Below are 25,747 nucleotides of genomic sequence, written 5' to 3'. Positions count from 1 at the left end.
CTCTGCTTTGGGATTTGGTGGGCCAAGCGGGGATCGCCGGAGGGGTCGTCAGAATTGGGGTGAAACCACAGCGGTTCTAGGGGACCATCGGTATTGCCGTATTACGGGTTCTCGGTGTTTCTGAAAGATGAAGACAACAAAATGGGGAGAAATCAAGGAGAGAGAAACCAAGGTGCAATGAATATATAAAAAATATAAAATAAAAAAAAAATTGGATTAAGACATGAAGTGACTAAAATATCCCTAAAAAGTGTGCTACTTAACACCGTTAATAACGGCGTGTACGATTGTTGGGTCGGACTTCAAACATCGGGTACCAATGTGATAGTTTTGAATAGTCAGGTACCAAAATTTAGAATGAACCTTAGTTCGGGTACTCTGTGTAAAATTTTTCCAACAAATTAAGATAAATATATTCTGCACGGTGTGGGCCATTGCCGCCGGCCGGCGACCCGCACAATTAATCTTAAGTTGCCGTCCAGGCGTCCGCGATTCCACCTTCACCTAATGAATTTTGTTTGAGTAGTCCGACCAGGTCATTGTATTGCAGCTGGCCGGTATAAGTGAGTTAACCACAAAACCACAGTAATTACCACCCAACAATGAAGGGAAAAAAAAAAAGCCACAGTAATTTTTCTGTTCGTATGCACTACAAGTTTGTGCGAGCCTAGTTAATTAATTCTCATGACCAAAAAACCAGAAAAGAAAAAGGTTAATTAATTCCCTATCTGTCCGTTTCCTTTTGCTTTCATTATTTCTTTATCATCTTTGACTCTATCTCTCATCGTCTATAAAAGTCTGCTGCACAAGAAGAGCTAAACATCCATTGCTATCTACTTGATCGATTTCGATCATGGTGTCCATTTCCAGAGGCTTTTCTTTCCTTAATATTATTACTATAAGCCTTATAGTAATTCCTCTTGCCTCGTTAGTGAGAGGTAGTACTAGTGATGATCTGAGCAGCGATCGCTATGCAACTGCTTTTCTCAACCGGACCAGTTTTCCAGCTGGTTTTGTATTCGGCACAGCTTCATCAGCTTACCAGGTAATTTATAATTCCTCCATTAGTTTTATTTTGCAACCTCGATGAGGTTTGCTTTCCTCATTCTTTGATTTATACGCACCTAAATCTTTGTAGCATTTCATGTTAAAAATTCATTTGGTTGCATTTGTTCTGATTTGGCTATTTAATTGCCGATCGAACTGTACGTTCTTCTTTTGGCTTTCACATTGCCTCTATTTTTGTTTCATTTTCTCTTTTAAGTTTTCCTCACTTGTCAATGTTTAGAAGGAAAAGAAAACATGATTGTTCTGATATGTTATGTACATGAACCAATTTCAGTATGAAGGTGCTGCAAATGAAAGTGGTAGAGGACCAAGTATATGGGATACTTTCACCCACAAATATCCAGGTTTAAATCTTTCAACTTGTTTTTAATTTATTTGATCAATGCATTCTAAACAATTTGTTCTTCTGCTCTCGTCAACTCAAATCTGGTCCAAATTGTTTTAATTAAGTGGGTATCATCAATGATTGTCGCTAGCTAACATGGGGGAATTATTTTCAAACATTAAAAAAAAAAAAAAACAATAAATAAAGGAGAGCCGTCCGAAAGCTCCACACTTTATATCACTGCACACGAATAGGGAAATTAACGAATATGTTGGAGTTGTCTGTATGACACTAGTATTCATCGACGTAACAATAGGTTAGACTAAGCATCTACCTTGAACATCTAGTAGATGTTTGTCTCTAATTTCATTTTCCTCAGTGTTTGATCTTTAGGTAGATGCACCTACTCTTTTTCTTTTCTATTTTTAACCTGACGTTCTGATAAATTAATATCAATTTCCCAACCTTTAATTTGAATGGATGACCATCTTGGTTGACCAATAGGTCTCTAAGAGCAAGTTCACCCGTAGTCAAGAAAAGGTAAAGTCGAGAAGTCAAGAATTCGACCGGTCAAGTTACTATTCACTGCCACTGGACATGGGTTTGCACTCGTTGTTTTCTTGCCCGGTCAACACTGTTCAATTTTTTTCACTGTTCATGTACTGTTCACCAAAAACACTGTTCACAAGTGGGTTTCACTGTTCATATATTTTTTCAAAATTTTTTTTAAAATTGGTGTGCTTTTAAATTGGCCAATGTCTATTTTTTTTATATCAATGTGATTTGAATTATGTTTATTATGTGCTATGATTTTTAATATAAGGTGTGTGCTTTAATAAGGGGAATTTCCAAATACAACTTTTATTTCCTTAAATTGTCGCTTACATAAATGAAAAACTAGGAATAAGTACAATACAATTACAAACATGCAGATTGTGGGCTAATTATTTAAATCATAATCCTCATCCTCTCTAGAAATCCAATTTGTGTTTGAAGGCTCATCATTAAGGTTAGGGTTGGTGCCTTGGTGGAATCACCCATAGGGAAATTAGAAAATTGTGGTTGTGTAGGATATCCTCCGGGGTAAGGTGGTTGTTGATAGTATCCACCGGGGTAAGGGGGTTGTGGGAAACCACCGGTGAAGGGAGGTGGCAGAAATCCACCGGTTAAGGGAAGTTGTGGGAATGCATCGGGGTAAGGTGGTTGCGGGTATGCACCGGGGTAAGGAGGTTGTGGGTATGCACTACCAAAATTTGGTTGTGGGAATGCACCACCAAAATTGGGTTGCGGATAGTATCCACCCATTGAAGGTGGCGGCTGCTCTTCAAGATCTTCTTTCTCCGCTATCTTCTTTTGTTTTCTTGACCAATAACGCTTTTTATTTGGCGTCATTTTACTTGTATCAATCTCCATAATACGCTCTTCCCTCTCTTTATCTCGCTCTTCCCTCTCTTTAATTCGATCTTGCCTTTCTTGAAATAGGAGTTGCTCTTTTCGTATTTCGATTTGCAAGAGGATACATGCTCTTTTCTCTTCCTCTTGGAGACTTCGAGCGAATTCGTCATCGAGTTTTTTCTTGCCCTTGGTTGCCTCTATTTGGTTGTTCGCTATACTCTCGAGACTGCTTGACAAAGGACTTTGATCTTTCGCTGCCTTCTTTCCTTTCCGTATTGCTTCTTTCGCAGCCTTCCTTCCTTGAGGCCTCACACACTACAAAAAAAAATTCAAATTGCCACGGCGCTGTGCCGTCGCGGAAAGTGAAATTGCCGTCGCGAAAGACCAATGGCGACGGCTAGGCGACGGCAATTGCGCCAATGTCGTTGGGGGCGTCGCCATTGGTATTAGCGACGGCAAATGCACCGTCGCAAGCTTATTAGCGACGGCAACCGCAAGAATTTTGCTACTGAAAAATGCCGTCGCAAATATCTATAGCGACGCCACCGACCGCTACCAAAGCTTTGCGACGGTAAAATTGCCGTCGCAGAATTTTATTTATGAATAAAAAAAAATCTGGCATGTAAATATGCATTGGCAGATTTTTTTTTTTTTGGATAAAAGCTGTACAAAAAGGAATTCAACATATTGAAAAGGGAATGTTACATTTGGATTTTTCTCATGAATGTTACAAAAGCAATGAAGCTTTTATACAAGAGTTTATAAGATAATACAAGGTACTTTTCTTCCTCTACTTCAAGAAAAGCTTTGCAGGGATCTTCCTCCATCTTCCTCAAGATATGTGTCCGTTTTCTATCTACATAGATAAGTGAAACGTATTCAGATAAAGAAACATAAATCAAGTGAAGAGAGGGAGGATGAGCATGAGACTTAGGACTACACTTACTGATACTAAAGTTTAGGCAAATTGATATTGAAATCCTCTGATTAATTACTTTATGAAAGCATAGATCCTAGTGTGGAGAAGTGTACATTTAAGTGAAATTTGGAGAAGTGTACATTTGAGTGATTAATTACTTCATTAAAGCATAGATCCTAGGTTGGCAAATTTACTGTCAACCAGATCAAACAATATCGGTGTACACACTACACACCAATAATCCAGATAAAAAAACTTGAGTGAAATTTAAACTACATATGAGTTTTTCATACCTGCAATCCCCAAAAAATGTTGCTGAAAGCTCTGCCTCTTATCCTCCTTTTCCAACTGTGCATTTTAGAGCCTATGCTCCAACTTCTCCTTTTCCCTGTAGTTCTGGACATACCTGCGTAAATTCAAGATTCAATGAACATAGAGTTGCAAATTTAGAACTTGATAAACAATGAACAAGAATTACACACATAAGAAATAAGTTACAGACCAAAAAAACCTTTACTTAGTTTCGTAGCTTTCAGTCATTTCATTATAGTTTCAATTCATATATACTCTATGAAAGCATTTAGTTCCTACTGTCTTATGGTATTGATATGCCCTGTTTTACTTCTAAGCTTCATTGTCATGTGCCCAGGAAGGATCCAAAAGATAAACCCTTAGAGGAATAAGCCACATAATTAACTCATCACAAACAACTGAGATCAAAAGATTGTGAATCATCAATAACTATCATTGTTATTCACCAATTGATGTCACACGCTCAAAATAAAAATCAAAAGCATACACCTTTTTCATTCCAACCTCCTCAAACCCCAATTCAAAACACATACCCTAATATCAAAACCATTAAACCAATCTCACAAAAGCAAAGGATAGTCTTTCCCATTAAATTGTTTAAAAAAAGATTTTGGGAACAAATTAGTGCTCAGATTTTATGACTACCACCTAAAGCTGGTATATATCTGTTTACAATGATCCTATTGTACTAGATATAATCTCCAGCAAAGCAAATCAAATAGATAGAATAGCAAGTAGCACAGCAAAAAACAATATTAAATTTTGATGAAAAATTGAACTAAAACTAGATTGATTCTTGAATTCTATCAAAAAACGGTGGGCATGAGAACTTAAACAACAAAGTTTTAAATGACACCAATAAGAGCCATTTCGTTGCAGCTGCAGCTGCATGTGCAAAGAAAAATGAGAGAGAAAGAGTTGGTTCATGTTCACCTACTCTAAAGAACTTGTTAAACAAGGCAACTCAAACAAAGTCTAAATGTTCAGCTGGAAAGCTATTGGAAAACCTCAAGCATAACCCGATCAAAACCAATTTGGTAGCTTTGCAAGTCAAAACTGACAAATGGGTATTTAGATAAATAAGAAAACCTACGTTGCAAGATAAGTTTGATAAGAGAGCTGCAAGAACTTACAAGTTGATCTTGATGATTTTTACCATCCACAGAAAAGAGGATCTTCAATGCAGTACCAAGACCAAGAACTTGAAGCTTTCCCCAGAGCCGACATTTCTCACATCCCACACAATCCATTAATGCACTGAAATTTGAAGATGAAATTTTTACTTTACAACTCCGAATGACAAGCAGGTGATCAATGTTTAGTTCAACATAAAATATTAATTACTGAAGCAACTTTCTCACAGACAAACCTGATGTTTCTGAATTTCTTTTGAATTTTTTGCTTCAATTGTGGTCCGCTCTGACTGTTCCAGAGCTTTGCTTCATCAAACGGTAGGGGACATGTAGCTTGGAGTTGAGGATTGTAAAGTAGCTGCCTCATCAAAGACTCTGTTCTAAGGTCTTCCTCATGATTACCTGTATCATACTCAGCCTGCTCTAAGTAATCTGCAGCCTACAAGATGTTAAGCCCATCAATGATTAGTAAATGTGGGACAATAAGAAAATTGATTATGCGGTACCAACTCAGAAAGGATAGCAGAAAATGCTTACTCTTGTCACTGCCCGGAGAACAAAGAGGAATGCGAAGTACAAATTCTGAACACGATCTGGATATTTTAAAACGCGATCATGCATCAGTTCCATGTGATGAACATGGTCAAGTTCCTGCCAAAGGATGATGAAATATTTAATGAGTTATTTAAGAATTTCAATATCCAGCAATATACAGGATTGACTGCCACACTTCCCTTGCATGTACTAAACGAGTACATATAAAGATTTAATTATGAAATCTTAAATGCATGTAGACAAAGGAAACTTCAAGAAAGCATACCAAGCAGAGAACATGGAGCATGGTATCATATGCTTCTGCTAAATAAGCTATCTCAGCAACTTCAAAAAGCTGCATCTCATCCTCTCAATCCCATTACTCCTCTCTATCTCTCTCAGTGAATCTCTACAGAAAACAAGAATCACCTCTCAAATTAACACCTTCCTCTTTAATCAAGAAAAATAACCAAAACTTTGCAAAGGTTGTTGAAAATTGACACCTTCCTCTCAAATTAACACCTTCCTCAGTATCATTCTACCAAAGCAGCTAACTGAACATGTAAAGAGCAAGAGAACCATGGTAACAAAATTGAACTAACAAGATAATTAGATATGATGCAGTACGAGTTTGTGACTAGATACAATTAGATATGAAATGAACTACTTATCAATCTCATAATTCTAGACTTTTTGTTTTCATTTTTTGAAGTTATACATGTCTTCGTTGCTGCCATGGGTGAAGTTAAAAGCAATTGAGAGCTTTTATTTTGCTAAGAGATAATTAAAAATAAAACTTTTGGCTACTTGTGGTGGTGGTGTTAGCACTTGGCAGATAAGAAATGGAATCATGCACTAGCCAAATATAATGGCTTCTTGTCAAAATCTTCTGGACTCTTGTTTGCATAAATGAAACTTTGTCATGCAGCGGTGGCTTTTGGGATTTTTCATGAGGTTTTAATCAATTGTAATCAAAACTGAACAAGACAAAAGCTCAAATCTTGAGGTCTGGAGTGCAGGAACAAAACAAAAAAGTTGTAATGGACTCAAATGATATTAATTGACTAACAACTTTAATTGCTTGGGTAATCCTGATATATGCATAAGTTCCAATTTATGAATCATAAATTGACTAACAACTTGACATATTTATGGACCAACACTAACATTTCTGCAAAGCAACCAAAAAAAAATCATATCAAGAAGAATTGAGCATGCAGATCTAGGAAATGAGATTCACTTACAGCAGAGACTGATTTGTTGAGGCACTGTTTCTGTGCTTCTCTCTAAACTACTCCTTATTCAAAACCAAAACAAAATGCCAGCAAATTAAATAAATTCACAACAACAACAAAAAAAAGTAAAATTTTCAAACTTAACCAATATGGATCGCTTACCTTTGAGATCAGTTCTCAAGCAAACTCGAGCAATATTTTAGTCCAAGAGTTGCAGCAACAGATGCAAAGAGAGTGATACCCTGCATGAGCAGAATATATAGGAAGTAAAGATGTGTACAGTTTCAATACAATGCTTGTCAAGCAAGTTTACCAAAAGGGAGATGTCACAACAAATAGGCATTTAAGAACAGATAATTCTCCAGCATGCATAACCTTATCATTATCAATAGATTGATAGTCCATTTTCAATAACTATTTTTTGCTCGACTGACAATTACTTTAGAATGATGTTTTTACCTTGAAATAAGTTACTTTATAGTTAAACAGAGAAGGACCACAAGGTCTGCGAGTCAGCAAATTCAATAAATAACTTATCTTTGGTGATCTGAAGTGTATAAGACGGAACCGGTTCCACTCTATCATCTCAAATTTTAGGGGGCACTTGCAACATGCTAATAAGATGTCACTAAACTTCTCCAAGTTCACCACTTAAACTACAACTAGGATACTAAGGAAGCCTTTCTATATTCAGTAACTCTCTATTTGCTTCACCAGAACATGAAAAGAATACATTCTTTCATTTAATTTCTTTCTAAAAACATGTAAAGTTCAGAAGACCCAAGTTGTACCCTATTACAAGAGTTACCTTACTATTTCTGATATCTTTCTGCTCTTAGAAAATCAAAAGGAACAGTACTTTCTTATCATAAGCAGATCAAACTCATAAAATGTGAAACTCTATCGTGAAGAACAAACCGACAATACCCAAAACCCACAAACCAAATTCTATCACCAAAACTTAAACAGTCAAAAACCTGCAAAACCAAAATTAGACCAAACCCACCAAATAGAATCAAAAACCAAGCATTACCCATCAAAATAGATCATACCAATTTGACTCTGGGGTCGAGAGAATGAAGAAAAGTGACGGGTTCCGACACGTACTGGCCAATGGGGCTAGCGGTGGCACCGGAGATCAATCTGAGAACTTTATCGGATCCCAAAGCTTGGGCGGGCAACAGGTTCGCCCACCACGGCGGTTGGCTATTATCGCTGGAGGTGGAAGCTCTAATTCGGAAGCTTGATTTAGGGTTTACAGAAATAAGGGTTTTGTTGTTGTTGTTGTTGAATGAACGAAGGGGAGTGAAGTTTGGGGTTTTGGGAGGAAGAAGAAAAATAGGAAGGAGGTGGAGCTGAACTAGCATATGTCGACTTCACAGATTGCTATGTTGACCTCGTTGTCGGGACTGGATGGAGGGAGCGGGAAATAGCAGATGAGGGAGCGGGAAATAGCAGATGGAGGGAGCGGGTTTTGGCACATATATTCACCCAAAAGTCAAAAAAAAAAAAAAATGTATAAAAGGAAAATACACGACGGCACATTCTACCGTAGTTAAAAATAGAGAAATTTAGCGACGGAAAAAATATGCCGTAGCAATTGAAGGTACATTTATGCGACGGCGATGCCTTGCCGTGGCAAATAATTTTTCTCTTTGCGACGCGGCATTTGCCGTAGCAAATTTTTGATCAATGGCGACGGCATTCTAACGCCGACGCTAACTGGTGAAGCTAAATGAATTCTTTTTTGTAGTGACATTAGGATCTACAGTTTCACCTGCAATTACCTCATCTACATCCATGTCCAAGTTGATGGGGGAATTTTCAGCAATTGGTTGTGTGCGCATATGTTGATTTGCTTCATTTGATGTTCCTCCGGATGTATGGCTAGGGATGTCTTTAAATTGTGCAAAGCCCTCCACAGCAACGTAACTATCAAAGCTCTGAAAATTGTGTCTTTTGTCCTTCCCGGTTTTTCTCTTCATCCCGGCATGCCACAATTTATGTGCTTCATCTTGCTACGTAATTAAAAAAAAAAATGCAATTAGTACAAATAGAACGATATTATGAAGGGTCATCTATTATAAAAGTCATAATTTTAATAAGAAATTATCTCACCGTTTTGCGTTAAAAATCAACAAGTACAAATATAAACATCGTTGTAATTACATAATTATTTATCAAGTAATTATCAAGATCGTAACGAAAAACAATTACTACAATTAAAATGATATTATAATTACTAATTATTTATCAAGCCATATTTTACTATAATGTATCAATAAGATTTATCAACAAATATAAAGGTCATAATTATAATAAACCACTATCTCACGGTTTTACAATAAAAATCAATAAGTACAAATATAAACATCGTTGTAATTACATAATTATTTATCAACTAATTATCTTAATCGTAACGAAAAACAATTACTACAATTAAAATGATATTATAATTACTAATTATTTATCAAGCCATATTTTACTATAATGTATCGATAAGATTTATCAACAAATATAAAGGTCATAATTATAATAAACCACTATCTCACCGTTTTACAATAAAAATCAATAAGTACAAATATAAACATCGTTGTAATTACATAATTATTTATCAACTAATTATCTTAATTGTAACGAAAAGCAATTACTACAATTAAAATGATATTATAATTACTACATTATTTATCATGTAATATTTTACTATAAAGTATCAACAAATTAAATGATTTATCAACAAATACATACCTCATCAACCGCATTCGAACCTCTCTTGTATCAATGTTTCGCTTGCCTTAATGCACAATGCCACTCAAAGAGTTCTATCTTCAAAATTTTCCACCTTCCCTGCAAAGATTGGGCTGATCGGCTCTTGGGCCAATTTGCGTCAAAGTGTCGCTTCACGCGCAACCATAAGTTGTTTTTTTTCTGATTTGTGCCCACAGCAGGACATTGGCCTACAACTTTCCAAGACTTGCACAATTGAACATCTTCCTCATCCGTCCATCTCCTTTTGTCTTGGGTAACCTCATCTTCATTTTGATCTCTCTCTTGTTCGGCCACTGGACGTGTGTTTCTCCTTTGTTCGGCCATAGTGGATAATGAAAAATATGGATGAAGAGAGCTATATGAAGAGGAGGAATGTGTAACTATGAACTCTAGTATTTTGGGTGTGAGATGTTAGAAAAAATTGTAGGTATTTATAGAGAAATTTTTTGTATGATTTTTAGAATTTTTTACATATTTTTTTCTGCCTGTTTTCTTACCGTTACCTATATTACATTCAGATTAATTCCTAGCCATCAGATCCATTTTTACTGTTCGGTTGGAAGGCCCAGATTTGTTGACCGTTGGGTTTAAATTCCCAAAACAGCCAACGGATACTTGCCACGTCACAGCCCACCCTGCCTTAATTGTCGCTAGGCGACAAAAAACCGCTTCCTCTCCTGTGATTGGTCCGTGCTCTGCACGATCCCTCTCTGTCGCGTCTCTCTATCTGATGTAAAGTGTGACGTCAGCCACGTTGTATAGCAGGCCGAGGTGGCAGCATGAATATGGGCACGGGCTTGACATTTTGACTGGACAAAGAAAAGGGCACCAGCTTGACATTTATCTTGCCCTTGGTCAAACAAAGGCAAATCATGCCCAGGCAAAACAGGCCCGGTGGAGGGGAGAAATTCTGCATGCCCGGTCAAACTGATGGAATGCTGAGGTGGTGCCCGGGCAAAAGAGCACCGGTGCACTTGCTCTAATGATGTAGTAGTGAATTCAGTAACTCTGTGGTGGTACTCCTTCTCACTGGCTTAGGTTTTTAATGATGGCGATCACAATATGGCCCCTTGAATGTATATATTTCTTCCATAATAATTGAAATTTTGCTTTTAGATAAATAATAAGGACAATCTACAACTCTTTTGTCAAATGTCATAGTCATTTCATGAATTTGACACCTCTAATGTTATTATTAATATTCATTAAAATTTTATATCTCCAACTCTCTTTAATCAAAAGTCATAGCATAATTTCAATGGATCATGGAGCCCACCTCCTCTCCATTCTTCTCTATTTTGGCTTTCCTTCTATAAAACTTAGTTTTTGACTCCGGGGTCATTTTGACTCCCTATTCGATCTATTGGGATTGGAGATGTTGGACTTGGATTGGGGAAGCTAAAATGACTTTTGACACTAGACAACACGTAACAACACTCTAATATATCAATAAAATAATGTATTTAGATATGTCTGGAATTGGTTGTGTAAGAGGGGCTACTTTGTGGCTTTGTTTTTTTTAAGGATTAATTTCAGTTTACCCCCCTGAGGTTTGGGGGTGTCATCATTTCACCCCCTGTACTTTCAATTTTGAATTTTTACCCCCTAAACTTTCCAATTTCAATCAGCCGTGTCCAATTTCTACTATTCCGTCCAAATTGGACGTTAAGTTTGACTTTTGAGGGCTAAAATGGTCATTTCAACATAAAAAAAAAATTTTAAAAAAAAAATATATTTTTTTTTCTGTTTTTTAGTTTTTTTTTTTCGGTTTCTTAACTTTTTTATTTTTTTTTGCTTCTTCGTTTTTGTTTTGTTTTGTTTTTTATTTTTTTTTTCGGTTTCTTCGTTTTATTTATTTATTTATTTTTTTATTATTTTATTTTGTCTTCAACCTATACACCACGAGTTATAATAGGTTTATGAAAACAAAAAAATACTCTAGGTAGTTGAAAGCCGCTCGCTGGTCTACGATATTTGTGACATATCTCCGATAAAGTGAAGAATTTAGGATATATCCCCAATAAAGTGAAGAAATATCTGTAAAAAATAATTTTACACTTTATCTGTAAATAAATATCTGTAAAAAATGATTTTACACAGATATTTCTTCATTTTATTGGGGATATACAGATATTTATAGATAAAGTGTAAAATCATTTTTTACAGATATTTCTTCACTTTATTGGGGATATATCATAAAATTCTTCAATTTATTGGAGATATATCACAAATATCGTAGACCAAAAATGATTTTACACAGATATTTCTTCACTTTAATGGGGATATACAAATATTTATTTACAGATAAAGTGTAAAATTATTTTTTACAAATATTTCTTCACTTTATTGGCGATATATCCTAAAATTCTTCACTTTATCAGAGATATATCACAAATATCATAGACCAGCGAGCGGCTTTCAACCACTAGAGTATTTTTTTGTTTTTATAAACCTATTATAACTTGTGGTGTATAGGTTGAAGACAAAAAAAAAAAAAAAATGAAGAAACATAAAAAAAATAAAATAAAAATAAATAAATAAATAATTTTTTTTAAAATTTTTAATTTTGTTTTTAATTTTTTATGTTGAAATGACCATTTTAGCCCTCAAAAGTCAAACTGAACGTCCAATTTGGACGGAATAATAGAAATTGGACACGGTTGATTGAAATTGGAAAGTTTAGGGGGTAAAAATTCAAAATTGAAAGTACAGGGGGTGAAATGATGACACCCCCAAACCTCAGGGGGTAAACTGAAATTAATCATTTTTTTAATAATCGAAGAAAAAAAATTAAAAAAGGCTTTTGATACAACTGTCGTGCCACCACGTAATTGGTATGTACAACTGGCCAACAAGAAGGTGTGGGAGATTTCAGCATTTCGCTATACAAAAGCATGGTATTTAAGTACGTGATATGAGGAGTACAATGAATTCAAAATAATCTCTAATTTACCTTAGGGACCTTATGAACCCCAAACATGTTATGTAAATGCTGACCCAAGAAAGTAGGTTCAAGTGAACTCTAGCTGAAAGATGGAACAATCTGACGTAAGAGACGCATGTCTTTGTTGACAAAATTTGGTGGAATGATTTCTTTTCATAAGAAGGCTTCCATTGTATTGACTGAATTGAAGGTGTTTACAACCACCGAATGCATTAGTACGTTCTCTATGAGTTTGTGACAGAGAAAAAAGATGAGGAAGATTAATTACACTTCAAGTTTAAGAAAAATAGAAAACTTACATTGGTGATCCCATTTCTATGAAATAAGTCAAATAACCAGCGTAGTCACACAAATATCCCTTAACTAACTTACTAGCTAACCGAACTTCCAAGATTATGATACATGACATTCTAATGATGAAACTTGTTCAGGAAGAAATTAATCTTTACTCTCAACACATTCATTGACCAGTTTGATGCGATGATCGTTGAGAATATATACATTCCACATGGGAAAAATGGGACTTTGCATATGAGTTTATAAGGGTTTGGGCTACTCCATCCATTGTCAATTAGTTTTGGATGTGAACCCCAGATTACTTTATCATGGTATCAGAGCGGGTGACCCACGTGTGCATGCCTAACGGCCACACGGGCTCCACGTCACCCAAAAGTTGTCCACGTGTATGGCTTGAAAATTCGCCACACGTGCGGGGATGTGTTGAGAATATATACATCTCATATGGGTTTATAAGGGTTTGGGCCACTCCATCCATTGCCAATTGATTTTGGATGTGAACCCCAGATTACTTTATCAATGATCCCAATAAATTGTGACATTTTGTTTTCTTTATATGTTCTTAAACATATATGCATGTTTGATTGCAGGTAAGATAACAGATGGTAGCAATGGAGATGTTGCAATAGATTCATATCATCGCTATAAGGTAAAATAAATTATTCTTTATCATAAATCACAATCATCATAGTTTCTAAGCACATATACATATTTACATGTGGATTGCAAATTATAGGAAGATGCGGGGATTATGAAGGAAATGGGTTTGGATGTTTACAGATTTTCTATCTCATGGTCTAGAGTACTACCAAGTAAGTTTAATTGGTTCCATGTATAGTGCCTTTACTAAAATTATCACGTACATACTGGCTTACCTACTTTGACTGTTTTACTTTAGAGGGGAAAATAAGTGGGGGTGTGAACAAGGAAGGGATAGAATACTACAACAACCTTATCAATGAACTCCTTGCCAATGGTATAACTTCTTAATTAATCTATTCGCCATGATCGTACTACACTCAAAATTAGTGGTACTTAAAAATTACATCAATTTACAATTAATTATGGAATGCAGGTATAAAGCCTTTTGTGACACTCTTCCACTGGGATCTTCCCCAAACCCTGCAAGATGAGCATGGCGGCTTCCTAAGTCCTCATGTTGTGTAAGTTAATGAGCTTTGCTATACGTTGTAGTTAATACAAACACACACACACACTAGAACGTGTAAATGAGTGAGACACAACACGTTCAAAATACATGTACAGTTATAACCATACCTATTTGTGCCGAGTATGACACAGTCATCCATGCTTGATTTACACGACTGGTAATATGCAGGAAGCATTTTGAGGCCTATGCGGAACTTTGTTATAAGGAATTTGGTGATCGGGTGAAGCACTGGATCACATTCAATGAGCCAATTGCCCTCGCTGTGGCTGGTTACGGACTCGGGGCATTGGCACCAGGACGATGTTCCACTTGGATAAACCCCAACTGCACTGGAGGGAATTCAGCGACGGAGCCGTATCTGGTCACACATTACCAACTCCTTGCTCATGCAGCTGCAGTTAACATGTATAAGAAACATTATCAGGTCTGCATCACTAAGAACAGATATTCTTAGATTCTACATTAACAAGCATGCATTCAATAAAATTGAACCTGCACATTATGCAATTATGCATGCATCAACCTCATCTTAGTGACTTAGTTTATAACATGTTCTTCGAGACATTTCATCAAACATGTTTGTTCTTTCTTTTGTCTCCGCACACTTATATTCTATTTATATGATATGTTCAAGCAGTGACCGATAATAGAAAAAAATTATTGTGGCCGGTTTCAGGAGTCCCAAAAAGGACTTATAGGGATCACGCTGGTGGCAGAATGGTTGATACCAAATTCTACGGCACAGCACGACCAAGTTGCTGCATTTAGAGCCCTAGATTTTATATTTGGATGGTACATGGACCCTTTGACAAATGGTGACTATCCTAAGAGCATGAGATCTCTTGTCGGAGACCGATTGCCTAAGTTCAAGAAAGAGCAATCCAAATTGCTGAAAGGGTCGTTTGACTTTATCGGATTGAACTATTACACTTCTAGCTACGTATCCGACACACCCCAGCTAGTGAAAGTCGCCAATGCAAGCTACATGACAGACTCTCTTGCGACTATGTCACGTAAAATTCCTAAACTGAAAGCTATCTATTAATTTACAAGTTTCTCATTATATTTATCATAAAAAAAAAATGTATCATAAAATTTTAGATACCACCTGAAAAACATTTTATATGGCGGTAAAGGTGATCATATAATGAAAGATTATGCATGGTGGTTTATTTGTCGTATCAACTTTCAACTGACACATAAGGTGTGAATTTTTAGATGATATGAAAATGTGGTTTAATTAGTAATTTTTTTTTGGGCAATGATATGGGGCCTCAATGAGGCCTAAGATTTGTGGCCTCAAATCCTAAGTGTCATGCCATGTAAGTAAATAAAAATTTATTTTCAATTTCATATAATATATCTTGCCACATCATACTATTTCAACACCAATTTTACCCTTTTACATTTCCTTTTAGATGTTAGGGGGTGAATCAATTACATTAATGAATTTAATTAGGTGACAAAAAAAAATATCAGCTATTAATTATATATTAATTTAAGAGATATGTTTACAAATTCTTTGATCAATATTTTTCTTCATTTAATTAAATTCTTTCCTTTAATTTTTCTTCCCAAATGGCATTAATATATTGAATTATGTGTCAAGAAATAGACGTTAACTTTTTTTTTTTCCAAATATTGATTAATTTCATCCACAAAAATATAGCATTAGTAAATTGAATTTGAGAAATACTTATGTCTAAATTAAGAGGTAAGAAAAAATTACACGTTAGCAGCCATTAATTAACAATATAAGGGAAAGACAAACAAAAAATAATAAATTCAGATCTAACGTTTAAACCCTAGCTACATAAAAAGAAAACAATGAACAAAAGAATAAATACAATCATATGAATATGTATTTTTCACATTATATTTTCAAAATTTGCAGGAACCCAACAGAGGTTGAATTCATATACATGTGTTATACAAATCTCTTAATCGAATGTACGTGCAAATCTATTGACTGAATTACATGAAATTTTTTCTACTCTTGATTAAAGAAAAAAAAAATTGTTGTTTAAATCTAAGCATGAGTGTAATGAAAAAAAGCCAAATTTTTTTTTTTTTAGAAGAAAGCCAAAATAATTTTTTAGGTAGAAAGCCAAAATAATTTAGAGTCATTAGATTTTGGAATGATAAGATGGTCTTTTTCTCAGGAATTACATGGCATGATTTGACAAATAGGTGATTTGTGTAGATGACATGACATGACACCTAAGATTGAGACCACAAATCTTAGGCCTCATTGAGGCCACAAATCATTTTCCTTTTTTTTATAATATTTATCTTTGTGTAAGATTGATGAATAATGTGATCGGAAGATGGTGATAAATTATGCTTAGGGACTTAAACTATTTTTTCTCTTAATTTCCAGCCCTTCGTAATGGAATCCCCATTGGTCCAAAGGTCTGTATCAAATCAAGAACTTCATTTTGAATCAATTATTTTCCCCCTGGAGTATCATGTATATAGCAATGGAGTTAACTACGATCAGATACTCATTATATGATGACATGATCTCCTGCAGGCTGCCTCAGAGGACCTCTATATTTATCCGAGAGGCATCAGAGATATTTTGCTCTACACAAAGAGAAAGTATAACAATCCACTTATTTACATCACAGAGAATGGTAAGCCTCTCAGTCATCATCTTTCTGAGCTAGTACTTGATATATAAGGAGTACATGGCTGTATATACTTCTTTGGATTTCATATGGATTGTATTGTACCTAGAGGCTAGAGCTTTCAGCACTCTTGGGAATTAAACCTTGTTTTTGTATCTTGAAGTAAACGTACATTTTCCCCTGCATTGCAGGCGTTGATGAGTTTAACGATCCCAAGTTAACCCTTGAAAAAGCCCTTGCTGACAACCAAAGAATTGACTACCACTTTCGCCATCTCTATTACCTCCGAGAATCGATCAAGTGAGATTTTTTTTTTGTTATATTAATTATTATGTGAGATTAAGTTACGTACATGTACCACTTTTACCAACCACAACGCAGATGCATTCCAATATGTAAAAAGCTTTTAAGGAATGGATCAGGAATCGTTGGGGTCATATCTGACATCTTATTTTTCCTTTTATGCAGAGATGGTGTTAATGTGAAGGGATACTTTGCATGGTCATTATTGGACAACTTTGAATGGACATTAGGTTACACCGTTCGATTTGGCATCAACTATGTCGATTATAAAGATGGGCTTAAAAGATACCCTAAACACTCAGCAATATGGTTCAAGAATTTCCTCAAAAAGTACTAAGCGATGACCAAAATATATATGTACTTTTTGTTTCGAAGGCGTAAATGTTCTCATGGATATGAATTAGTTTGCGTGAAGGTATAAAGGCTCTTTTCTTTTTGTTTCACAAATTGTTGAGAGTTCAGACTATCATATCTCTTCTTCTTCTTTTTTTTTCTTTTTTTTTTTCTTTTTTTGAGTAAAGAGAGACATGATTTATTAATTTTGGGCAATGTGATTACAAGCAAAGCTTAAAGCTTAGAACAACTCTAAGCAAAGCTGGAACTACATCATTCCATTCTAAGTGAATACTAGATTCATAGGCCTCACCACTAATTTTGGGCTATCATATCCCTTGACCAACTACTAGGTGTATCTATGTACTTTTATAATCAAATTTAATAAAAAAGGGAAAATGTCCAATTACCCAAATTTGAGCAACACTAACCCATTTATCCAAACATCTTATGAGATTGCCCACTTACCCAATAATTTACATATATTTTGCACTAATACCTAATTAAGTATTTTTTTATTGTTTTCTATTTATTTTTAGGACAATTTTACTCTCTCCCTCTTTGTCACTTAAAGAGAGAGAGTCATCAGAGACTTCACCGAACTCTAGTGACCGGCTGCCGGATTCCGGCAATCAATCACCAAAATCCCGCCACCGGATCGGTGACGAGAATCCGGCGTCTGATTTTATTGCCCCCCAATAAACATGTTATTGTCCCCCAATAATATTATTATTGCCCCTCAATAAACATTTTATTGCCCCCCAATAAAATGCCAACAAGATGTTTGAACCAATATTTGGCAAGGCTCACATGGCAGATAGGTGGGCCGGACCCACAAGGCGTAATGAATGACCGTGGCTAATCACATTAAAGATTTACAAAGTTGATTCTCAAATTAGCCGCGACACATTAAATATTTACAAAGTTGATTCTCAATTAGCTGCGGCACATTAAATGTTTATTGTCAAATTTATGACCGAAGATAACGTGTACAGAGAGCCGTTATTAGATCAGGAGTGACCAAATGAATCACAAGGCATAATGAATGACCGCGGACCCACGAGTCGTAATGAATGACCGCGGCTAATTAGCCGCGGCACATCAAAGAGATTGATTGTCAGGAGAAACGTTACCAAAGTTTGGGGCAATTAACTTGAATGAGCATTAGGAGGTATTATTGCCAATCATCAGTTACAAGACCTGATTGATTGCTCATGAAAGAATCAATCATTGGTAACGTTAAAAATATCACAAACATGAATACTGCTGAGATTGCTTATTTTCCTTCATTCAGTAGTTTAGCTTCACTATAAAAAGGACCATAGAATTCATTGTTAGATGTCCTCGACCAAAACGCTCTACACTATTACTCAAATTTTATCTCAATACATTTCAACAATTCAACAACACTTATCAATCTTTACGTGTTTATCTTATCGTTTTCTTTACCGGTATTTAGCTTTCCTGCACTTTACTTTGTTGCTCTTTACATTCAAGCAGTTTATCTTCCTGCACTTTATTTGATGCACTTTATTTCCAGCGATTTACATTCTTGTTCTTTATCTTCATGCACTTTATTTGCTGCACCTTTACATTCCTGCACTTTCATTTATGCTATTTATTTGTTGTTATTTACTTTACGTCATTTTTTTTTTTTTTGAAATGGGGCTGGTGTGGATGCCCTCAAGCCTTAATTAATGAACCCCAGATTACAATAAGCATAAAGAGAACATCCTGAAATAATACCAGGACTCTCCACAGAATCTATGTATTCTAACAAGCACCAATTAGCAAAGAGTGCACGAATGGCTACTCTATTTGCTTTGACAAAGTGGTGACATACCGGAAAGATAACTCTATAACGAAGAAGGATCATTACAAATAGCACAGCTTTCCCACTATGTTGCCGCACAGAAATAAATCTGGCGGCACTCAATTTCATTTTGCCACTAGGAGGTTTCGTCCATTTGATCAAGCAAATAGCTAGCCGCCTCGGTAGGCCAGACAAGGCACACAGAGTGTGCATACCGGGACAACGCCCACGGCGCCCTACCCAAAAATGGGAGGGACTTATTGCTGGCATATAGCCACAATTAACAAATGGTAACAAAAAGCAATAAAACATAAAATAAAGGGAAATTGGGCCCAGATCCCCAGTCTAGGCCCAAAACCCACTTAGCCCAATCAAAGAGAGTAGCTGACTGCAAGCACCTCGCCCCCGTCCCGCAAGTCGGAGCCACGATGTCCGACCATCGACGGTCACCCCGCCGCACCAAGCAGATTCAAGTCGCCCCTCCCTCATTCTGTCCTCCCCAACATGCCAGCAAGCATCACCACCGCCCCTAGCCAGCCCTCTCCACCGGACGGCTCGAATCAAATCAAACCAAATCGAAACACTCCGATCTGATCTAATCCCCGCAGATCCCATCCTCGCACCACCAGACGACGTCGCCTCCTGCTGTCCATCTCCCTCTTGTGGGGCGAACGACCCCACCTCCATCCACAAGCCGCCAAGCCTGCATCGTTAGTCCCCGGCAACACCAGATCGCGTTCTGGAGAGCGAAGCCACCACACAGCCGCCACTCCTATTGGGTTTATTCCACAGACAACGAACACCGGACACTAAGTCCCCTTCAACCCGTCCGACGACGCCGCCACTAGGGCGTGCCGCCGGAGGGTTCGCACTCGGCTTTTCTTTTGGCTTTCTCTCGATGCTTTTCTTATCACGTCACAATTTAATATTTCAAAGATACTGTAAAAAATTACTTTACGTCATTTACTTTATACAAAATCACAAAAAGAATTATCATTACTTCACTTTCACCTTAATCACCGAGTTACACAGCACGAAGGCTGCGGCTAGTTAAGGCCGATCCGTGCTAAAGTCCTTGCATTCAAGGCAAAGTGAACCCCGCGGCCGAGATTGATCATTCCTCGGCCCACAATCAACTGATCAGAAGTTAGATAGGCGCAAGATATATAATCTATAACAAAACCTCGGTTGGCCTACCGGCCGCGAGTTGGCACGCCCGCTCACATGTCACCACTCCAGAAGGACACGTGTAAGCCAAAGAAGCCCTCGGTCCTGTGACACGCGGACAAGACTATTTTTGAGCAAACACAAGATGATTACAATAGTTAAACAGTAGTACAGTCAGTCACCAATCTACAAAATCTACCAAACAGATGTTATTCTAGTACATAAAACAAACTTCCCCTCGAATTTATTTGGTTGCAAATCTATATATATGGTATGAGACGCCGGCCTATTGGGTCTTAGCCATGTGGTACCCAAGGCATCAAATAAAAAAAGAAGGTGCGTACATAAAGAGATCCAAAAACATATGTAAAAAGGTCACATAAAACTTTTGAGTCTAATTGTGCTTTCTGTACCACTTACACTCTTACAATACCTTTTGGTCTTAATTTTTACCTTTTGGTCTTAGTTTTTGCCTCAAAGTTATTGCCAAATAAACAAAGTAGGGACTTATCTCCATTTTCTTAACTCACGCAGCATCACGACCACGCCTTCATTTGAACTTCATCAACGGCGACGGTGATTGTCACATCTGACTTGCTAGGAAGCTTGCTGCCATATGGTGAGGTTCAGAAGCTGTGTTTAAGTTTTTTGACGGTGGAGGAACAGTTGAAATGGTGGTGGCCTGATACGGTGCAATCCATTTTCTAGCGACAACCCGAATTGAGAGCTCCGGTGAGAGTCGCTGCGGGTATCGTGGTGGAGAGAGAGAGGTCGAAAAGCTCTTATCCATCTCAAGAACCAAATCCGCCTCAAGACTAGCGATCCCATGCCCAAATCGTTGGATTCTTTGACCTAGTCGCCGGAATCGGAATTGGAATCGGACGACACATCTGTTACATGAGCTGTAGCACACATGCTTTCCAGCAATGCTGCAGCTCACACATGCCTTCCAGCAATGCTGCAGCTCACACATGCCTTCCAGCAATGCTGCAGCTGGAATTGACAGAGGTGTATATGTAACTTTTCTAGCTGTAATACAGATAGTGTAATCATGGTATGAGCTCTATAAGAGCATGATTGTAATTGAGTAAGAGTGTGCTTGAATACAGAAATACATTACCATTACCAGATTTGACATGGTATCAGAGCAGTTTGCTCTTGAGACCGATACCCATATCTAGAAATCTAAATTACCCATACCCATATTCCGCTGCCAGAATTACCAAGAGAAGAACTCTGTTCTTCATCTTAACCAAGCACCAGAAACTCTTAGCCATACCAATACCTTCAACAGAAGAACCTTGTTTCTTCATCTTAACCAAGTACCCAGAAACTACCAGCACCAGAAAATCTAAACCAATACCAAAGAACTTTTGTTCTTCCCCATATCCATATTCCTAGAAAATACCAAGAACAAATTTTGTTCTTCAGTACTCAGTACCCATATCAATACCAAATTCTATCCCATACCAAACTCAGAAAAAAAAAAATCAAACTACCTTGATTCCTTTCAGACCACTAGGTACGTGAACATCACCAACCTCAAGGGTGGTAAAGCTGGGTTCGGTACTGAAGATAACAATACTCCTTTCTACCATAAGTCTCTGAAGTTATCCGGCCGTACTGCACCACCTCCATTCCCACCAACGAAACCCGATCTGCAGCATCTCCGATCGAACCGCGCCTTCCACTCCACCGCAGTAGCAGCTCCACCGCAGCAGCAGCTCCACCACAGCAGCAGCGCTCCACCACAGCAGCAGCTCCATTCTCCGATCTGCAATTCCACTTCAGTTTCAGCTGACAGAAGAAAGAAGAAAAGAAAGGAGAGAGAGACAAAGGCTGGTCTCGGAAAAGGGAGGAGAAGAAGAGAGAAAGAAGAAGAAAAAAAAAAAAAAACAACTTTCTCAAAAGCAGAAGAAGAAAAGAAGAAAGGGACAGGCACATCCTGTCTCCAAAAAGGGGGAGGAGGCGTGCAACCAGCCTTGTCTGGAGAGAAAAAAAAAAAAAAAAAAGGGGAAAGGGACAGGCACGTCCTGTCTCCAAAAAAGGGGAAGAGGCGTGCAAGCTTGCCAGCCTTGTCTGGAGAAAAGGAAAAAAGGCAGGCTTTCTCAAAAAAAAAAAAAAACTCGCAGAGGAACATCTCGCAGAGGAGCATCTCACAGAGGAGAATCCAACAGAGGAGAATCTCGCAGAGGAGAATCCAAGAAAAAGTAAAAGGTAAATTAGATTAGAAATTTTATCCTTGTAACGTCGAGCTTACTCGCTCAACCACATAGGTCCATCCAATTAATGTGGTGTCTAGGCTGATTGGATACGAGAAGTGCTAGCAAAGGGTCTCGTCCCCTGCTAAACAAGTGAGCTGAGCTCCGCCAAAATCGTTCCTCTACTACCTGGCTACATTAAAAGGAGTTACCGAAAGGTTGCGCGATAGGCAACACCCAAGGATCCGATTTCTCTTCTCTTTACTTAGTAAGTATTGAACCATGGCCATCGAGGAAGTATCTGCTGATTCAACCCACACATCGGCAACCAACTCTTCTCAACATAAAGGGCGATCATCATCCAATGATCATGGTCCTATTGCTCCAGAAAAATTGGACAACACCAATTTTATTTCCTGGTCTAAACATGCGAAGTTGAACATCACCGGCCGAGGTAAACTTGGCTACCTCACCGGCAAGAAGAAAGCGCCATCTGAAGAAGATGAGGAGGGGTATGAAATTTGGGTCGAAGAAGACAGTCTTGTTCAAGCATGGCTCTTCAACTCCATGCACAAGGATGTCAGAGGAAATTATGAAAGTTTGGAAACAGCTAAAGAAATTTGGGATGCTGTCAATACTACTTTTTCAGTAGCTGAGCATAATAGACTCCAAAAGATGATGTCTGATACAAAGTACGAAGGCTCTGCCATGGTTGCTCAGTACCAACCACCACATGTCCGTAGCTTCCAGTCATCTTCATCATCATCATCTTGGAAAGCACCCTCTCCAGGACCCATGAAATGCACTCATTGAAAATTAACCGGGCATATGGTAGAGACTTGTTTCCACTTACATGGCTTCCCGGAATGGTGGGAGGAACACACTGCCCGAAAGGAAGCACAAGCAAAAGAAGTACAAGAGAAAGCAAGATCATGTAAGCCATCTAGCAACAAGCACCCAAAGAGTTATCGATCCAAAGGCAAACCTCAAGTCTCCCTCCAAATTGCTTCCCCAGACCTGAGTTCGAGTACAGCTTCTGATGAACCTCCTCACAGTGTTCACTCTGGTAACTCCACTTTTTCCTTCATGTCAACTTCAGGTACAACTTTTTCTTTGCTATCGAGTAACTCTGACTTTAATTGGAAGGATATGTGGATAATTGATTCAGGTGCAACAGACCATATGACTAATAACCCTAGCAATATTCACCATTTAACCCCAGTTCGCCGGTCTGGCGTAACTAATGCCAATGGTGATTCTTATCCCATTACTGGAGCCGGATCTGTCACTCTTACAAAATCCATTACCCTTGATACAGTGTTACTTGTTCCTTCCCTATCTCATAATCTCTTGTCTGTCAAACAGATAACAAAACAATTTTATTGTTGTGTAATTCTTTACCCGTGGTGTTGTATATTTCAGGACATCCTCACAGGGGAAACCATTGGGCGGGGTATTGAGAAGGGGGGATTATACTACATGGAGATGACCACTGCTGGCAATCATCGTGTAAGTGAAGTTCATCAGATTCAGAAAAGAACTTCCACAAATGAAGAACAGATCTGGTTATGGCATAAGAGATTGGGACATCCATCATTCGGTTATCTTCAAACTCTCTTCCCTTTATTGTTTCAGCATAATAAACCATCCGACTTTAAATGCAACACTTGCATTTTAGGCAAGAGTCACCGTGTCAGCTATCCGTTGAGCTCAAATAAAAGTATTGCCCCATTTGATCTTGTTCACTCCGATGTCTGGGGGCCTTGTCCACCAACGCCCTCTGGAATGAAATGGTTTGTTTTATTTGTCGATGATTGCACCAGGATGAGTTGGATCTACTTGCTGCGAAATAAAAGTGATGTTTTTCCAGTTTTTCAGACTTTTCATGCCATGATCCAAACTCAGTTCCAAACACCTATTAAAGTCTTTCGTTCAGATAATGGTGGAGAATATGTGAACCATCTCTTTCACCAGTATCTAGCTACCCATGGCATCATTCATCAGACCACATGTCCTCAAACTCCTCAACAAAACGGTGTGGCGGAAAGAAAGAACCGCCACATTCTTGAAGTTGCTCGCTCCATGTTGATCGGAGCTCATATGCCAGAATCTTTTTGGGGTGATGCCATCCTAACTACTGCTTACCTCATAAATAGACTTCCTACGCAAGCCCTTAAGTCTACAGCTAAGGAAACCAGTCCACCACCACAAACACCAATTCAAGCTCTTGCCAGTCATTTACCTTTACCACCTACCCATGCCCTTGATCCAAAGATTTTTGGTTCTGTAGCTTATGTACATATCCATCGAAACCAGAGGACTAAGTTGGATGCTTGTGCTGAAAAGTGTATCTTTATTGGTTATGCTACCACTCAAAAGGGATATCGGTGCTATAGTCCAACTACTAAACGTACCTATGTTTCCATGGATGTTACATTCCATGAACATGATCTACATTTTTCCCCGAAGACTACTCTTCAGGGGGAGAATGATATTGAGGAAGAGCAGTCTTCGAGGTTGTGTCCACCCTTGGAACCCATGGACATCCAAGAGCAGGGAAATACTGGAGAAACCAGAATTGAGCATGGAAATATTGAAAGGAGCAACCAGTTACCGACATCAGAAACAGATTCTAGAATCGCTGAACATGGAAATCAGCTACCAACTCCAGAATCAGCAGTGAGAGATATTTCTTCCCCTTCTACTACCCCATCAACACCAATGCTCCCTGAGGATGATCCAGAGGTAATTAATAACCCTGTGTTTGAATGCCATGATAATGTAAATTCTGTGCCTAATACTGAAATAGAATCAAGTGACATCATAGGGGTTCATAAATTGCCATTTCGGAAAAATAGAGGTCAACCAAAGGTTCAATATGAACCAGATCCTAAAGCCAAGGCCAAATATCCCATAAGCAATTACATGTCATCCCATAGGTTATCCAAGTCATATGCGTCCTTTGTATTTCATTTATCTGCTATTATCATTCCAAATAAAGTGCAGGATGCTCTAGCAAATCCTAAGTGGACTAAAGCTATGGAAGATGAAATGGAAGCCTTGCAAAAGAATCACACATGGGAACTAGTGCCAAAACCCGCAGGAAAGAGAGCTGTAGGATGCAGATGGATCTATACATTGAAGTACGGAGCTGATGGTACACTGGATAGATACAAAGCCAGGTTGGTTGCAAAAGGG

The 25,747-nt window shown here is 37.8% G+C and overlaps 3 protein-coding genes across 3 annotated transcripts; 2 read left to right on the top strand and 1 right to left on the bottom strand.

Moving 5' to 3' along the window:
* Positions 1-777: 777 nt before the first annotated feature.
* LOC133729653 (beta-glucosidase 13-like) lies at positions 778-17,479 on the top strand. Its single transcript, XM_062157220.1, has 12 exons — positions 778-1,045; positions 1,343-1,412; positions 13,522-13,580; positions 13,668-13,743; positions 13,830-13,907; positions 14,007-14,094; positions 14,271-14,526; positions 14,779-15,115; positions 16,483-16,514; positions 16,636-16,738; positions 16,924-17,032; positions 17,201-17,479. Exons 1-12 carry the CDS (start codon positions 854-856, stop codon positions 17,370-17,372), a joined length of 1,572 nt encoding a protein of 523 aa, XP_062013204.1. The 5' UTR covers positions 778-853; the 3' UTR covers positions 17,373-17,479.
* On the bottom strand, positions 3,453-6,001 carry LOC133729654 (endoplasmic reticulum oxidoreductin-1-like). The gene is made up of 6 exons (XM_062157221.1): positions 5,973-6,001; positions 5,690-5,803; positions 5,389-5,591; positions 5,153-5,276; positions 4,001-4,113; positions 3,453-3,644 (listed from the first exon to the last, which is right to left on the bottom strand). Exons 1-5 carry the CDS (start codon positions 5,991-5,993, stop codon positions 4,072-4,074), a joined length of 504 nt encoding a protein of 167 aa, XP_062013205.1. The 5' UTR covers positions 5,994-6,001; the 3' UTR covers positions 3,453-3,644; positions 4,001-4,071.
* Positions 17,480-22,556: 5,077 nt separating the features above from the next.
* LOC133732032 (uncharacterized) lies at positions 22,557-23,362 on the top strand. The gene has a single exon (XM_062159490.1). It carries the CDS (start codon positions 22,832-22,834, stop codon positions 23,360-23,362), a length of 531 nt encoding a protein of 176 aa, XP_062015474.1. The 5' UTR covers positions 22,557-22,831.
* Positions 23,363-25,747: the final 2,385 nt, after the last annotated feature.

This window comes from Rosa rugosa, chromosome 2, assembly GCF_958449725.1.
Source record: "Rosa rugosa chromosome 2, drRosRugo1.1, whole genome shotgun sequence".
NCBI lineage: Eukaryota > Viridiplantae > Streptophyta > Magnoliopsida > Rosales > Rosaceae > Rosa > Rosa rugosa.
The sequence above is the reverse complement of the archived record's forward strand: the minus strand, read 5'-3'. Positions and strand labels throughout refer to the sequence as shown.